The following is a 16830-nucleotide window of genomic DNA, read 5'->3' on the forward strand; positions in this document are numbered from 1 at the left end:
AAGAGAATGCTCCCGGTGCTGTGAGGTATGAGCTGCTTACGCTAAATGCGCCCAGTCGGTCTTGTCGAGCAGGCCATTGATAGAACGCCGGGCATCATGAAGGCCTTGGCGTTGCTGGCTGCTGCCTGCAGTACGTGCACAGAAGCTGTTCGGCGTCCCAGCGGGGAGCAGCGATTCGAACGCGGCACCTGCGCATTCTGGGAGACGCCTCTCTGCCTCGAGGCTGCAGGCGCTGTTCTGCCACTTATCGTCGTTGAAAGTGTGCAACCGACGACAGAGGAGAGTGTGGCTTGCAGGAAGACTGGATCGATGGCAAGCTTGCGTGTCCGAGGAGAGGGGGAGGGAAAGGGCAGGAACGAAAGGAGGCGACGCGGACACGCAACGAATGAGGCAAGCGACGAGGAGCTGCTGGCAAGCAAGGGCGACGACAGCGATGTGATGGACACTCGGACTGCATTCGAATCGCACAGCTCACCACGCTGGACAAGAGACGAAGTCTGATTTTGCGGCGACTTTGGCTACGCGGGGCTGATTCACTCACGCTCGTGAGCAGTCCTTTTTTCTCGCGCGTCGCCAAGTCGACGTGGCCAGGATGGCGAGCGGTCGGAAGAGCGTGATGAACTGCGCTACCGACTGCACATCTTGTAAAGTCACAGATCCCGTCGCGCGCGTTGCCACGCTTGAGCAAGATGAGGCGCTTGTTCGGAAAGGAGCCCGACCTTCGGCCTACACTGCCAGCCTTCCCTGGTCTATCGAGCCTCGAGCCTCTGTTCTACAGCTTGGGCTCTGGCGTTGGCTGGGTGGCTGCGCATACACTGCATGTTGAGCCTGCACTGCAAAGCACACGGCACTACGGAGAGGGGTGCACGCACTTGCTGGTGCAGTAGCACGGGAAGAGGTGCGTGGGCAGCGCGCCGAAGCACACACAGTCCCGACGGCACTCACGCTGCTGTAGCAAGCCTCCCTGCCCCACGAAAGAGGGAGAGGGCGAGAGACCGTTCAAACACGCTCAAATCTGTTCACTCTGACCACCAGTGCGAGGCTCATAGGCTGGCGGTGCGTTGCGAATACTGGATTGCCTTGCCCATGACGTTCAAAAGAGGACGAGCTTGGTTGGCGAGGTAGATCGCTTGAGGGCGGCCATAACCGCATCGAGCGCGAGCAGCTTCATGAGCTCGGCTCTCGTTTCAAAAGTGTCAAAGACGTTGCGCTGCTTGGCGTCGACCCAAGTCTGGTCAATGACGAGCGCCTGGAGCGAGTCGAGATGCAGGCTTCCCGATGCGATGAGCGCCGCTACGCGCTGGGGCGTGCCGGCTGCGAGTGGCGTCGTGTGTTCGCGCAGCCAGGCCTCGTGCTCCTTGAGCTTGAAGTGGCGCGCAAACAGCTTAGCCACGGAAAAGCCGCCCAGCAGCGCCTTGCTATCCTTGCTTCCCGACTTGGCGTCGGCATCGTCCTTCTGCGCCTTGTTGGAGCCATTGGTGACTTTGCGCTTCTTCGCGGGGCCTGTAGAGCGATCTTCTGAATCGGGCAGCTGAGGACCCAAGGATCGAAGGCCACGTGCCAGGTCGGCCGCACGTAGAGCGTTTCCGGTCAAGATGACGAGCGCAGGATGGCCTGGCTTGGAAACGCTTGGATGCTGGCTGTCGACGATGTTCTTGGCTATCGACGGCATGCATTTGCGAACAAAGTCGGCGAGCGTGTCGACGGTACGAGGCTTGTCGAATGCGGTCGTATCCAAGAGCATCGACTCGCGCAGGCGAAGTTCTTCCAATTCCAGCTCGCTCAGCTTGGCAAACGAGGCGCTCTGCTTGGAGGTGAGGTAGTCGGCTTGCAGATCGGATGGCTGCGTGGCCACCGAGCCGACTCCTTGCGCGAGCTCTGCCGAGACTGCAGCACGCTGTTGTTTCCATCAAATGTAGACGCAATGAACAGACGAGAGTGTCAGTCGTCGAGATGGTCCATCTAGGCTCTGTGGCACGGACACCTACCTTTTGCTTGCGGGCCTTTTCCTTCTCCTTGCGCTTGCGCTTCTTGTCGAGCTTGCGCGCCGCTTCGTCTTTGCTCTCTTGCTGCATGGATGTGGAAGCTGGCGCAGCGTCCTCGGATGCCTCGTTCGAGAGCACGGGCTCGTCTTGGACGCTGACAGCGCCGTCATCGGAGCCTACGACCGAGACTGCATCGTGCTCGTCCAAGAGATAGTTCTCTTCCAATGTGTCGGCCATGTTCGAAGCCAGCAAGTCTATGTGAAGGAGCGGATGGTGGTCGCAAGGTCGTTACGGGCTGGCAAAGTTTCCTGAGGGCAGAACGAGGTGTGGAGGAGTCGGCGCCAGGAAGAACCCTCTAGCCAAAATTTCTGACGATTTCTCGGAAGTCGGCCAGGAGAGACAGCCTCAACTTGCAACTGCAGCCGCGTCCGCATCCTGGACCCTGACCATCACCACCCACTACTCAACCGCAATCTGACAGCATCCACCGGCCACGAACAGCCACCACGAGGCTTCTCATTCGTCTGCTGCGACTCTGCTGCGACTGAAGCAGCTGATCGGAATTGCTGCTATCTCTGGGCGTGGCATATAACTCAAGCGCAACTACCTGCAAGGATCCGGCCCGGGCACCTCTTCCGAGCCTAGCCAGCTGCACCTCTCACGATGATGTACATCGAGGACCCTGCCGAGATTGCTGCGATTGCGACCGAGTTCATCTCAAGTGAGTTGCTTGGCCGATTCTGCCTGTGGACTGGCCTTCCAGCATTCTGACCCGAATACGTCTCGTCCCGCATTACAGACCTTGACAATCTGCCGCAAGAGGTTAGTCACCTCGTCAAGGAGATCGAGCACAAGGATGTCAAGATTCAAGGTGAGTCCACCGTCGGAGCCGGCACGCTGGCAGCTCGGAAAGAAACGTGCGTCCAGATGCTGACCAGTCCACGGCCTCCACCGACCCCACAGACCTCATGCCGAAGATCGCAGCCAGGGAAGCTCAACTCAGGGAGCTGCTGCAGAAAAGCGGGAGTGGACTGGCCAACCCAGCGGGCAATCTTTCGGAAGCGGACCGCGTCAAGGCGGACAAGCTGGCGGAAAAGATCCGAACCGACTATGGACGAGCGGACGAGTGGGGCTCGCAGAAGGAGGCACTGAGCCTGCGTCTGTGGCGCTCGATCCATGCGCATCACAAGCATCTGAAGGAGGAGATGGCCAAGATCAGCCCGTCGGTGCTGAACAACTATGCGTCGACAGCTTCGATCGGCACACCGCAAGTGCCGTCGTTGTCTGGGCTCCCCGCAGCGCTGGCTGGGCTCAAGAGTCCTGCGGTGGAGCTCGACTCGCCACTGGCTGGCCTCAAGCGCAAGGGTAGCCTGCTGTCGCCCGGCGTTGGAACGCTCACACCCGGCACACCGATGAGTGCCGCCGCGCGAGCTCGAGCTGGCGGTCGCACTACGCCGGGCGAAGGGTCGCCTGCTCCCCCCGAACGGGGCCTCGGGAGCTCGATTCGCGGTGTCGGAGGCGGTCGCAAAGCACGCGGCGGATCGCTGTCGGTGAGTGGACCGGGTCGATCGGCGTTGTCGCAAAGCACCGAGTTTGGCTCGCTCGGCGGGCTGGAGGGCTTCGAGGGAGAAGGTGGCGAGGGCGAAGAGGGCGAGGAGAAGGACGATACGCCGTACTGCTTCTGCCAGCGCGTGTCGTTCGGCGAGATGATCGGATGCGACAACGCCGAAAACGACCCGGACTGCAAGGAGTGGTTCCACATTGGCTGTGTGGGCGTCACCAAGCCGCTGCCGCAGAAGTGGTACTGCTCGGAATGCCTGGCGAAGCTCAAGAACAAGCGTCGACGTCAGTAAAACGTGGCGTGCCTCACCGTCTCCCACTTCCTGTGATGATCTCCCTGTAACTTTAGTATACCCACGACCTCTGGAAACACAGAGAGCATCCAGTCAGACGGGATGAGGGATCGGCTGTAACTTGATCGGCCCGATCGTGGCTTTCGAGATGGACCGACGTGGGGCCGCGGCATTTGAATTGGCCGCCCTGATTCTGTGAGGCGGAGGCGGGCTTCGGATCGGCCGTAGCGGATCTTTTGGTGAAAGTGTCCACGCTCTTGTGCCTCCATCTTCAAGCAGAAAGCGTGCAGTGCCCACGACGACGCGACGGGAAACGAGATGCGATTGGACAGGCGACTGCAATCTGGCCGAAAGCTGCTGCTTACTGGCCCACTCGGAAATGCAGCCTTGGTGGGTCGAGGATTTGGCATCGACGGGCGAGCTCCAATCAGCGCCCTGAGCTGCTTCCCGAATCGGATTCGACTGCCAGACGGGCTCTGCTGAGCCGAATCCTCCTTTGCACCGCCAGTGGCGAGCGGGTGCAGACTCGGCCCTGCCATCGTCGGTGCTTGAAGCTCATTTCGCCGCCCAACGGCCCAACGGCCTCTAATTTAGAAGAAAGTTTAGCTCGGCCAAGTGGGCACGAGAGTGGCCAGCTGAAGCAAAAGTTTTTTTTGGGTGGTCTTCGGTTGCAGAGCGCGGTCTGAGGTCAGAAGGCGCATTCCACAAAAAATTCGAGTCGGAGCGGGCGAGACTGCAGTTTCTCCACCTCTTTGGGTCGCAGCTCTCCACTCTCTTGGTGCAGCAGCGATTCAGGCCCAAGATCGGGAGCGGCATTTTTCTTTTTTCAAGAGCGTGTCGCGAAGATTGGCGAATCAGCACCGCTCAGAAGCCAGACAAGCCTGAAAGCGGAGAGATCCAGTCACAGACGCGAAACTTTTTTTTTCCCTCCTTCCTGCCGAGGATTCTCCCTCCCCCATCGGAGCGCGGACGGACCCACGTTCAATTTTTTTTCTTCCTCCCTATGCCAGGGCGCCGACTTTTTCCCCCGCGAGAGAAGGCGAGCGAGCGAATTTTGGCAAAGCTTAGTCCGTGGCACGCCGCTCCCACCATCTTCCTTCCCTTCTTCCTCCTTCTTCCTCCTCTTCTCCTCCTCCTTCCTCTCTAGCGAGCATCAACACAACGCAAGACAGGAAGGAGGTCGAACGAGGTCCAAGAACTCGATCTGACTTGCCAATCCAAACCAAACCGTCCTTCTGACAACCCCTTTCCGCCGTCTTCTTCCTTGATTGTGTTCATCGTCCACCACCATCTCACCCTTCTTCGCTTTACACGGCGAAACCTCCTCTCTTGCATCGTTCCAAACTAGTCGCAGCAGCGCTCCGGCTCGTCCACGACGCTAGACAAAACCCCCCTCACACACACCCCAGCGACTCTCTTGTGTCTCTAGAGATCGCTTTCCCACCCCAAAAATAGCCTCACTCTGAACAGTGCTAGCTCGTCAGCTGTTCGAGGTCCATCACTTTCTTTCTTCCTATCCTCTCTCTTTCCCCCCTAAACTAGATATCCATCATGACCACCCCTTCGCTGGGAGCAGGTCAGCCTGCCCTGGCCCCCAACGGCCAGGTCGCCCTCTACCCCCCCGCCACGAGCCCGCCTCTCGGTCAAGAGGACAGCACCGAGATGGTCCTCGAGCTCGCCGACGGTTCCGCTTACCGCGGTATCAGCTTCGGTGCCGAGGGCAAGTCCATCTCCGGAGAGTGTGTCTTCCAGACTGGTAAGTCCAACGCCGCCTCGACTCTGCTGCTTGCACAGTCCGCGTCTCCAAGCGCCGGCTCTCAGCCTTGTGCAGCTCCCTGCGCAACGAGTTTGTCGAGCCCTTATCTGACCCGCCGCCTCCAACCTGACCGTGATGTTCCCTGCGAACGCCGCTATGCACAGGTATGGTCGGCTACGTCGAGTCGATCACTGACCCCTCGTACGAGGGTCAGATCCTCGTTCTCACCTTCCCTCTCGCCGGCAACTACGGTGTTCCCAGCCGAGAGGAGGCCGCCCAGAGCATCCAGAAGCTGCTGGCATCCCCCTTCGAATCGAGCCGCATTCACGTGGCCGGTCTCGTCGTGTCGTACTACAGCCACGAGTTCAGCCACTACCTCGCCCAGACCGGTCTCTCGGACTGGCTCAAGGAGAGCGGCGTCCCCGCCGTCTACGGCATCGACACTCGCGCCCTGACCAAGAAGATCCGAAACCAGGGTAGCATGCTCGGCAAGCTCCTCACGCCCCAGCCCGGCGCCTCCATCGTCCAGGCCGCCGCTGCCGGCAACTGGCGCCAGGCCATCGTCGACCTCCCCTTCGCCGACCCCAACGCCGAGAACCTGGTCGCTCGCGTCTCGTGCAAGAAGCCCCAGCTCTACACCCCGGCCAACACCGCCTCGGGCGAGTCGCTCGGCAAGTTTGACGCTCCCCTCCTCCATCCCTCCGGTCGCCCCATCCGCATCCTTGCGCTTGACGTCGGTATGAAGTACAACCAGATCCGATGCTTCACCTCGCGTGGCGTCGAGCTCAACGTCGTCCCTTGGGACTACGACTTCCTCGCCGACGTCGGCTCCTTTGACGGTCTCTTCATCTCCAACGGTCCCGGTGACCCGGTCTCGTGCGGCCCCACCATCGCCCGTATCGCCGAGCTCCTCAAGCGCAAGGGCGCCGACATGATCCCCATCTTTGGTATCTGTCTCGGTCACCAGCTGCTTGCTCTCGCCGCCGGTGCCCAGACCGAGAAGCTCAAATTCGGTAACCGTGGCCACAACATCCCCTGTACCGACCAGATCAGTGGCCGCTGCTACATCACCTCCCAGAACCACGGTTTCGCCGTCAACGCCGACACCCTCCCCCTCGGCTGGAAGGCCCTCTTTGCCAACGCCAACGACGACACCAACGAGGGTATCTACTCGACCGAAGGCCCTTACTTCAGTGTCCAATTCCACCCCGAGAGCACTCCTGGTCCTCGTGACACCGAGTTCCTCTTCGATGTCTTCATTCGCAGTGTCGTTGACTGCGCCGCCGTCAAGGCCGCTCCTGGCGCCACCCCCGCCACCATCCTGCCCCCCGTCGGCTTCACCGGTGGTATCCACGCCGAGAACGCCGCCAAGACTCCCCGTGTCAACGTCCGCAAGGTGCTCGTCCTCGGCTCCGGTGGTCTCTCGATCGGCCAGGCCGGTGAGTTCGACTACTCCGGTTCGCAAGCCATCAAGGCGCTCAAGGAGGAGGGCATCTACACCGTGCTCATCAACCCCAACATCGCCACCATCCAGACCTCCACCGGTCTCGCCGACAAGGTCTACTTCCTCCCCGTCACCCCCGAGTTTGTGCTCAAGGTCATCGAGCACGAGCGACCGGACGGTATCTACTGCACCTTTGGTGGTCAGACCGCGCTCAACGTCGGTATCAAGATCAAGGACGAGCTCCCCAAGATGGGTGTCAAGATCCTCGGTACGCCCATCGACACCATCATCACCACCGAGGACCGCGACCTCTTCGCCAAGGCCATGGAGGAGATCGGCGAGAAGTGCGCCCCTTCGGCCGCCGCCAATAACTGGGACGAGGCGCTCGCTGCCGCCAAGTCGATCGGCTTCCCCGTCATCGTCCGTGCCGCCTTCGCCCTCGGCGGTCTCGGCTCCGGTTTCGCCAACGACGTCGAGGAGCTGCGCAAGCTCTGCGCTGCTGCCTTTGCCAACTCGCCCCAGGTGCTCGTCGAAAAGTCGATGAAGGGCTGGAAGGAGGTCGAGTACGAGGTCGTGCGTGATTGCCGCAACAACTGCATCACCGTCTGCAACATGGAGAACTTTGACCCGCTCGGTATCCACACGGGTGACTCGATCGTCATTGCCCCCTCGCAGACGCTCAGCGACGACGACTACAACATGCTCCGAACCACCGCCGTCAACGTCATCCGTCATCTCGGTGTCGTGGGTGAGTGCAACATCCAGTATGCGCTCAACCCGCACAAGCGCGAGTACTGCATCATCGAGGTCAACGCCCGTCTCTCGCGATCCTCGGCGCTCGCCTCCAAGGCCACCGGATACCCGCTCGCCTTCATCGCTGCCAAGCTCGGTCTCAACATCCCGCTCAACGAGATCCGCAACAGCGTGACGCGCGAGACTAGCGCCTGCTTCGAGCCTTCGCTCGACTATGTCGTCACCAAGTTCCCCCGATGGGATCTGCGCAAGTTCGTCCGCGTCAGCAGCAAGCTTGGCTCTTCGATGAAGAGTGTCGGCGAGGTCATGAGCATCGGCCGCACCTTCGAGGAGTCGATCCAGAAGGCCATCCGATCCATCGACTACCAGTACGACGGTTTCAGCGCCAACGACGTCGTCGCCGACGACGAGATCGACGAGGAGCTCACCAACCCCACCGACAAGCGCATGTTCGCCATCGCCAACGCCATGGCCAAGGGCTACTCGGTCGACAAGATCCACAAGATGAGCAACATCGACCGCTGGTTCCTCAGCAAGCTCATGCGCATCATGAACGCCCACAAGGTGTTTGGCACCCACAACGCCGCCAGCTTCCCGCCCGCCATGCTCCGTCAGGCCAAGCAGCTCGGATTCTCGGACAAGCAGCTCGCCAAGGCGCTCAACTCGACCGAGCTCGCCGTGCGCAAGCTGCGTCAGGAGCACGCCATCATGCCCTTCGTCAAGCAGATCGACACGGTCGCCGCCGAGTTCCCCGCCTACACCAACTACCTCTACACCACCTACAACGCTGTCGAGCACGACGTCAACTTCAGCGACAAGGGTGTCATGGTGCTGGGCTCCGGTGTCTACCGCATCGGCTCGTCGGTCGAGTTCGACTGGTGTGCCGTGCGTGCCATCCGCACGCTGCGTCAGCGCGGCTTCAAGACGATCATGGTCAACTACAACCCCGAGACCGTCTCGACCGACTACGACGAGGCCGACCGTCTGTACTTTGAGAACATCTCGCTCGAGACCGTGCTCGATATCTACGACACGGAGCAGTCGTCCGGTGTGATCATCTCGATGGGTGGCCAGACGCCCAACAACATTGCGCTGCCGCTCCACCGCCAGAACGTCAAGATCCTCGGCACCTCGCCCGAGATGATCGACATGGCCGAAAACCGATACAAGTTCTCGCGCATGCTCGACAAGATCGGCGTCGACCAGCCCATGTGGAAGGAGCTCACTAGCTTCGAGGAGGCCCAGTCCGCCTGTGCCCGCTTCGGCTACCCCGTCCTGGTGCGTCCGTCGTACGTGCTCAGTGGTGCCGCCATGAACGTCGTCTACTCGCCCGAGGACCTCAACAGCTACCTCTCGCAGGCCGCCGCCATCAACCGCGAGCACCCCGTCGTCATCACCAAGTACCTCGAGGGCGCCAAGGAGATCGAGATGGACGCCGTCGCCAAGGACGGCAAGATGATGATGCACTACGTCTCCGAGCACGTCGAGAATGCCGGTGTGCACTCGGGTGACGCTACGCTCATCCTGCCTCCTCAGGACCTCGACCCCGAGACGGTGCGCCGCATCGAGGTGGCCACCGCCAAGATCGCCGCCTCGCTGCACGTCACCGGTCCCTTCAACATCCAGTTCATCGCCAAGAACAACGACATCAAGGTGATCGAGTGCAACGTCCGCGCTGCGCGATCGTTCCCCTTCGTCAGCAAGGTCACCGGTATCGACGCCATCCAGATGGCCACCGACATCATGCTCGACCTGCCCGTCGAGGCGTACCCGAAGGTGGACCTGCCGCGCGACTACGTCGGTGTCAAGGTGCCGCAGTTCTCGTTCAGCCGTCTGGCCGGCGCCGACCCCATTCTTGGTGTCGAGATGGCCTCGACCGGTGAGGTGGCCTGCTTCGGTCGCAACAAGTACGAGGCGTACCTCAAGGCGATGATCGCCTCGGGTATCCGCCTGCCCACCAAGAACGTGCTGCTTTCGATCGGCTCGTTCAGCGAGAAGCAGGAGCTGCTGCCTGCGGTGCGAACGCTGCACCAGCTCGGCTTCACCCTGTACGGATCCTCGGGCTCGGCCGACTTCTACTCGGAGCAGGGCATCCCCGTCATCCACCTCGAGGCTCTGCCCGAGGACGACGAGTCCAAGTTCGAGGACACGACCAAGGCATCCTACTCGCTGCTCACGCACTTGACATCGGGTCTGTCGTCGCTCTTCATCTCGCTGCCGAGCAAGAACAAGTACCGACGACCGGTGTCGTTCACCTCGATGGGTTACCGTGCGCGACGACTGGCGATTGACCGTTCCATCCCGCTGATCACCAACGTCAAGAACGCCAAGCTCTTCGTCGAGGCGCTCGCCCGTCACCGCAAGGCCGGCTCGAACTTCGACATCTCCCCTGTCGACTTCAAGACTAGCCACACCGCCTTCACGCTGCCCGGTCTCATCAACGTCAACACGTTTGTGCCCAGCATCGCCGACGGCAAGGTGAGCACGGACGAGCTGGCTGCCATCACGCGCGCCTCGATCGCCGGCGGCTTCACCACGCTCCAGGTGATGCCCGTTGGTGTGTCGTCGAGCATCGTGGATGCCGCTTCTCTGGCCACGGCCGAGAGCAAGATCGTCGAGGGTGCGCACTGCGATGTGTCGCTCGGTGTTTCCGCGACGTCGGACAACGCCGAGACTATCGACGAGCTGGCTGACGGCGCGCGCTCGCTGCTCATCTCGTTCAACGGCCTTGGCTCGAACGTGCACAAGGCGGCGACCATCGCCTCGCACTTTGCCTCGTGGCCCGCGGACCGCCCGATCGTGACGGACGCCCGCAACACCGATCTCGCTTCGGTGCTGCTGCTCGCCAGCCTCAACAACCGCTCGATCCACGTGACCAACGTGCTGTCGCGCGACGACATCCAGCTGATCGCTCTCAGCAAGGCCAAGGGTCTGCAGGTGACGTGCGACGTTGCCGTGTACGCTCTCTTCTTCACCACCGAGATGTACCCGCAGGCTACTTGCCTGCCCTCGGCGGACGACCAGAAGGCGCTGTGGGAGAACCTGGAGGACATCGACATGTTCTCGATCGGCAGCACGCCGTACCAGCTGGCCAAGGAGATCGGCGAGGTGGCTGCGCCCGAGGCGGGTATCGAGGAGACGCTGCTGCTGCTGCTCGATGCGGTCAACGAGCGCCGTCTGACGCTGGACGACATTGTGAGCAGGCTGTACACCAAGCCCAAGCAGGTGTTCGGCGTTCAGTCGCAGGCCGACACGCAGGTCGAGGTGGAGATCGACCGCCCGACCGCATTCGTGCGCCGCGACTATTGGTCGCCGCTCGAGTCGCGCGCCACGGTGGGCTCGATCAACCGCGTGACGCTCAAGGCCAAGACGGTTTTCGTGGATGGCGAGGTGCTTTCGGACGCCTCGCTCGGCAGCAACGTGAGCAACGTCGCGATGGTTGCCAAGCAGGCCAAGTCGGCTGGCCGCCGCGTGTCGTTCTCGGCTGCCACTGCGGGCGCCTCGACGACTCCGGGTGTCTCGGCTCAGGAAGCGCCTACGTCGCCTACGCCGCTCTCGCTGGCGCTGCGATCGCCCGTGCTGGGCGCAAGCACCGATTCTCAGCCGCGCAGCGGCAGCCTGATGGCTGCCTTTGCCAACGAGTCTACGGCGCTGACGTCGGTGCCGGCTCCTTCGATCGGGTCGGTGCTGTACCACCCGACGTTCGCTCGCCGCCACATCCTGTCGGTCAAGAGCTTCACTCGTGAAGACCTGCACGCGCTCTTCTCGGTGGCTACCGAGATGCGCATGCTGGTGGAGCGACAGGGCTCGGTGGATCTGCTGCGCGGACGTGTGCTGGCTACGCTGTTCTACGAGGAGTCGACGCGCACGTCGTGCTCGTTCGAGGCGGCCATGCTGCGCCTTGGTGGACAGGTGGTCAAGGTGCAGCCGGACAAGTCGTCGGTGCAGAAGGGCGAGTCGATCCCCGACACGATCCGCACGCTGGGCTGCTACGCGGACGCGGTGGTCATGCGCCACCCGGAGGCGGGCAGCGTGCACCTGGCGGCCAAGCACTCGCCCGTGCCTGTGATCTCGGGCGGCGAGTCTTCGATCGAGCACCCGACGCAGGCGCTGCTCGACACGTTTGCGATCCGCGAGGAGATGGGTACCGTGGCTGGACTGACGATCACCATGGTGGGCGACCTCAAGTACGGACGCACGGTGCACAGCCTTGTGCAGCTGCTGTGCCTGTACGGCGTGACGGTCAACTACGTCAGTCCCGAGTCGCTCAAGATGCCCGAGGATGTCAAGCAGACGGTGGCGCGCAAGGGCATCAAGCAGTACGAGTCGACGGTGCTGAGCGACGACATTCTGGCGCGCACCGACGTGCTGTACGTGACGCGCGTGCAGAAGGAGCGCTTCCCGGACCTCTCGGCGTACGAGGCGGTCAAGGACAGCTACGTGGTGGACAACGCCACGCTGGCCAAGTGCAAGCCCAGCACGATTGTGCTGCACCCGCTGCCCAAGAACAAGGAGCTCGCCGACGACCTCGAGTACGACCCGCGCGCGGCGTGGTGGCGCCAGGTCAAGTACGGCATGTACATCCGCATGGCGCTGCTTGCCATGGTGCTCCACCAGCGCGCCTAAACTCCGTATCATTATGCCTCTTTCCTCTTCCTTGACTGTACAGGGATCTTTCCCTGACGAACGTCCTCATCGAGGCCGCTCTCGTATTTTTCCCTGTTTCTTCCCCTCACTTATGCTCTCCTGTTTGATAAAGCTAGAAACGACCAATCGAGTTATGTTTTCCTCCGTTCATCCCTTTCACTGCGATGTGTCGAGCCACTGTGGAATTGAGGTTGAAGGTAAGGATCGGGAAGATGCGGACGGAAGAGCAGGGGCCGTGATGCATGTAGATGTGCTTATTCTGCTGATGGCCACCGTTGGGCGGAGTGAGTGAGCCGAGACCGCTTCGTTTTCGGTCAGCGGACATGTCAAAAAGGGCACCGCAGGGCGGAGCTGCCGGGCCGCGCCAAAGTGGAGGCTGAGCGTCGAGCGATTTTGGTTGGCTCGAAACGGCTCGCTTTCTGTCGGCAAAGAGCGCGCCGAAAGGGCGATGCAGTCAAGATGAGCGGTCGGCCGCCTCGCGTGAGCAGACATTCGACTCGGTGGGAGCGGGCTGCATGCACCTTCAGCCAACGCACAGATCCAATCCAACACCATCACCACCACAGCCTCCCACACACACTTTCCCGCGGGCCCACCACATCCGTAACCGTAACCGAGTATCACCCACCTCGGCGCGCAGAGGCAACGTGATTCAGGGGCAACTTTCGCCGCGACCTTGCTCGGTCCCGCCTGCTTCCATCTGCTGCTGGGAGGACACCACGCACGTCACGTCAAATCAAGTGTGCTTCACATGCCTCCGTCGATGGAGTCGACCGCATCGTCTGGCTCGTCGGAGCCCAAGACGCCACCCGCCAAGGGCAGTGCCACCTATCCTCGCGCCTTTCTCACGCCGGACAAGGACTCCACCCCCAAGCCCGCCACACCGCCGTCTTCGTTAAGGCAGCGCTTCGCCTCGTTCACGCGCTCGTCCGGCAAGGCGACGGCAGCATCTCTCTCGCAGAGCAGCTCTGCAAGCACGACACCGCCCAACGAAGACATGAGCGAACGCATCGAGAAGCTCGATCTCATGCGCGGAGCGCCCAAGCCGGACGGAGCGGCTGCACCACGCGAGCATTCGGCACCCGTGTCGCGCAGGGCCAGCATGTCCAAGAGCGACAACGAGCCGCACGTGCCACAATACCAGAACGCCGAACAGATCAACCAGGACTCGCCGCTGCCACGCGTGCTCAGGAGCGCCAAAGCAGTAAGTTGCGCAGCCATCAGCGGCCGATGTCGAGCAGGGATTGGACACGCTGACAGTTTGTGTGGATGAATGCAGCAACCGCTTCCGGGCCATCCGGGCAACTTGACCGAGGCGCAGACGCGCGCCCTGCACGAACTCACCGCCGCCCTCCGACACGACGGCGCACTGCACGAAGCCGAATCCGAACCGCCGTCGTATCAAGACACACAGCTTCTGTAAGTCGCCGACGCGGATGCGCAGTCTCTCACCCATTTGCTGACAGACCCTCTTGCTTTGGCGGTAGACGCTTTCTGCGCGCGCGAAACTTCAACGTGGCTGCGGCGCGGACGATGTACCTCAAGGCGGAAGCGTGGAAGAAGGAGATCAAGCTCGACCGGCTCGTGCGCGAGTTCGACTTTGCCGAGCGCGACGAGGTCGCTTCGCACGGCTGGAGCATGTACTTCCACAAGACCGACCGACTTGGTCGACCGATCTTCATCCAAGACCTGGGCAACATGGACGTGACGAAAGTGTTCCAGATCACGACGCCGGAGCGGGTGATCGAGAACTTTGCAGTCACGCTCGAGCTGGCGGTTCGACACCGCTACGAGGCATGCACGGTCGCGAGCGGGCGGTGGGTGGATGACAACATGATGGTCGTCAACCTCGCCGGCCTGGGGTTGGGAACGTTCTGGAGCATGAAGGGCCAGCTTCAGCAGCTGCTGGCGATCCTGGATAACAACTTTCCAGAGTTATCCGGACGCGTGCAGATCATCAATGCACCGTACATGTTCAGCACGATTTGGTCGTGGGTCAAGGGCTGGCTGCCCGTCGCCACCGTCGAAAAGATCGACATTGCAGGCGCGGATTACCACGACCGCATCTGGCAGTACGTCAGCAAGCAGGATTGGCCAAGGAGTCTGGGTGGAGAATGCGACTGCGGAGATGCCAAAGGGTGCGCAAAGTCGGACAAGGGGCCGTGGGATACCCGCCTCGTGCGCACCGCGGATCTGTAGTCCACGTCTTCGTACTCTGTCCAATGTCACCGCTTTGTGCTCACTCATGGCGCGTGTGATCGAATGTGGGTGTGAGTCGGTGTGAGCTGGGGTGTGCGCTTTGAAAAGAAGGCCGGATGTGGTGTTGGTGTGATGCACACGGCTGCAAGAGACGAAACTGAAGCTGGGATTGCCAACGCGCTGGAAGCTACTCGACAAGTTACTCGTCGTCGTAGGCGTTGATCTCTTGACGTTGACGCGCAGGCACTGTCCACGCGCACCAAAAAGCATTGTCAGCATCAACCGTCTGCATCTGTTGGGAGATCCTGCGGCGACTTACGCGGGTAGGACGTGGGGACCTTCTCTGCGGGCTTCCAGCCGTACGCCTTGCGGATAGGCGGCACAGCCACCACAGCCACAGGGCCGACCGAGCCGATCACGATCGAGTAGAATACAACCGGGTGCTCGTGTGCCGCATATTGCTAAACAAATGTCACATCTGTCAGTGGATCTTTCCTTACCCATCGCGGAGCTGGGTGGGGGTTGCAGACATACGAGGTATCGAAATGTGTTTCGGAACGGAGAGAAGAGCGACGCCATGCTGAATCGAAGTCTGTGCTGCAGTGTCTGCAACTACGTAGCCGAGAAGGTGAGGGTGTGAGGAGGTGAGGATGGTCGATGTCGAGGTAAAGTGTGGAGTGAGTGAGTGAGGCGAAATGTGAAGGTGCCGCCAGGCGTGATCGTCTCGAATCCGCGTCGGAGCCGAATCCCGCATCTTCCTTGAATTTTTTCCTCCAAGTTTGTACGGTCAATTCACTCTCACATCTTTAAAAAAACGTTGGTTGTAGCCAGAGTCCTGGTCTAACACTCGCGAAAAAAACACGCCCTCGCTATCGGTGTGTTCGGATGATTCAATCGGCAATGGCTGGGTTGAAGGATGCCGTTGAGACAGGGGCGTGCACTGCACTCTGTTCCAGACCTCTCGACGTCACTACGCCTTGGTCTTCCAGCTCCTACACCACGATTAAGGTTCAATCTGCATCGGCCTATCCAACCGCCAGACCCTGCGTCGATGCCCATCGATCGGCGCACCGGCGAACCGTGCTATGATCGTCAGGACTTCCCAGATCGGCAAGAGTCGATCGTCTGATTCAACGGATCTATCGGCGAACTTTTTTGTTTTGCCGACACCAGTGTGACGGAAGAACTTGCCTAAAACGGTGTCCGAGATCTGTCGCGGCTATCTACGTTGTGCATGGCTTTGATGAGCATGTGGGCAAGCATGTCGTAGCGAGGTCCGAGCTCTCAACAGAACCTTGACGGACAAACGGCGAATGGAGCGGGGAGGCTGAGGATCTGGACCAGACGCCTCACGAGGGCCCATTCATGCTTTCCTTTCTTTGCTGGGCCGAGGCGAAGGATGAACGAAAGCAAGCCGCAAAGCCATGTATCCGACGGATGGTTCGGCTTCAAGTGAGGTGATGGATGCGGAAGAGGACAGCCGCACAAGCTGCAGCTGTCAAACTTGTCCAATACAAGCCAAATACAAGCGAGCTCAAATGCGCATTAGAAAGCGCCTCTCCGAGCTGCATATTGTAGAGTTGAAGCCCACTTGACATGCTCCGTCCATTTTACCCACGACAGAAACAGTGTCCCCCCTCTCTCCCTCCCTCGCTCTTCCCCTTCACGCTCTGCCTCCTCGGCTGGAGAAACGCAGTGTAGATCTTGAATTCACTCTCCGCTTCCACCTTAACCTAATCCCTCCCTCCGGCAGTTCTACACCGAGACTCAGGCCGTGCAGGTAGCCAGGGTCAGCCATGTCCTCACAGCCCAACCGGTGCTTTGAGGTGCAAAGGGACTCGTGGACAAGCCAGGTCTGTTGTAGCCCAGCATGCAGGTCGCTTCAATGCAGGCGTCTTACGAACCCTGACCCTTGAGCTACCTCGCCCTTCCAAGCAAGCCACGCTGCAAACGATGCACGACCCGTTCGCGGCCTGCGCAGATCTTGCGGCCACATATGGCCCGCGCGTATCTTGCTGGTGCATCCAGCATGCACAAGCGAGCTACCTAGCCCGACCGGAGCAGGCCCGGGCGGATAGCTCCTGCGAGTAGCTCTAGCGCGCATCAGCAAGCGGCTCTCTTCGTTCTCCGACGTAGATGTCGCGCGCCTATCGTCCAACGACGGCTATCGGCGTACGCACCGGTTACAGAAGT

At 60.9% G+C, this 16830-nt stretch overlaps 5 protein-coding genes across 5 annotated transcripts; 3 read left to right on the top strand and 2 right to left on the bottom strand.

Moving 5' to 3' along the window:
• Positions 1-1093: 1093 nt before the first annotated feature.
• Positions 1094-2222, bottom strand: PAN0_009d3789 (uncharacterized protein; the record flags this gene model as incomplete). Its single annotated transcript, XM_014800748.1, has 2 exons — positions 1094-1897; positions 1989-2222. 2 exons carry the CDS (start codon positions 2220-2222, stop codon positions 1094-1096), a joined length of 1038 nt encoding a protein of 345 aa, XP_014656234.1.
• Positions 2223-2648: 426 nt separating this feature from the next.
• PAN0_009c3790 (chromatin modification-related protein YNG2) lies at positions 2649-3838 on the top strand (the record flags this gene model as incomplete). The annotated part of the gene is made up of 3 exons (XM_014800749.1): positions 2649-2706; positions 2785-2856; positions 2949-3838. 3 exons carry the CDS (start codon positions 2649-2651, stop codon positions 3836-3838), a joined length of 1020 nt encoding a protein of 339 aa, XP_014656235.1.
• Positions 3839-5389: 1551 nt separating this feature from the next.
• On the top strand, positions 5390-12417 carry PAN0_009c3791 (carbamoyl-phosphate synthase; the record flags this gene model as incomplete). Its single annotated transcript, XM_014800750.1, has 2 exons — positions 5390-5594; positions 5759-12417. The coding sequence occupies 2 exons, from the start codon at positions 5390-5392 to the stop codon at positions 12415-12417; spliced, it is 6864 nt and encodes a 2287-aa protein (XP_014656236.1).
• Positions 12418-13201: 784 nt separating this feature from the next.
• PAN0_009c3792 (sec14 cytosolic factor) lies at positions 13202-14637 on the top strand (the record flags this gene model as incomplete). Its single annotated transcript, XM_014800751.1, has 3 exons — positions 13202-13642; positions 13718-13857; positions 13926-14637. 3 exons carry the CDS (start codon positions 13202-13204, stop codon positions 14635-14637), a joined length of 1293 nt encoding a protein of 430 aa, XP_014656237.1.
• Positions 14638-14836: 199 nt separating this feature from the next.
• On the bottom strand, positions 14837-15216 carry PAN0_009d3793 (N19M, NADH-ubiquinone oxidoreductase 9.5 kDa subunit; the record flags this gene model as incomplete). The annotated part of the gene is made up of 3 exons (XM_014800752.1): positions 14837-14883; positions 14957-15098; positions 15172-15216. 3 exons carry the CDS (start codon positions 15214-15216, stop codon positions 14837-14839), a joined length of 234 nt encoding a protein of 77 aa, XP_014656238.1.
• Between the last annotated feature and the right edge of the window lie 1614 nt (positions 15217-16830).

The sequence above is a fragment of the Moesziomyces antarcticus genome, assembly GCF_000747765.1.
Source record: "Moesziomyces antarcticus DNA, scaffold: scaffold_v10009, strain JCM 10317, whole genome shotgun sequence".
In the NCBI taxonomy this organism is placed as follows: domain Eukaryota; kingdom Fungi; phylum Basidiomycota; class Ustilaginomycetes; order Ustilaginales; family Ustilaginaceae; genus Moesziomyces; species Moesziomyces antarcticus.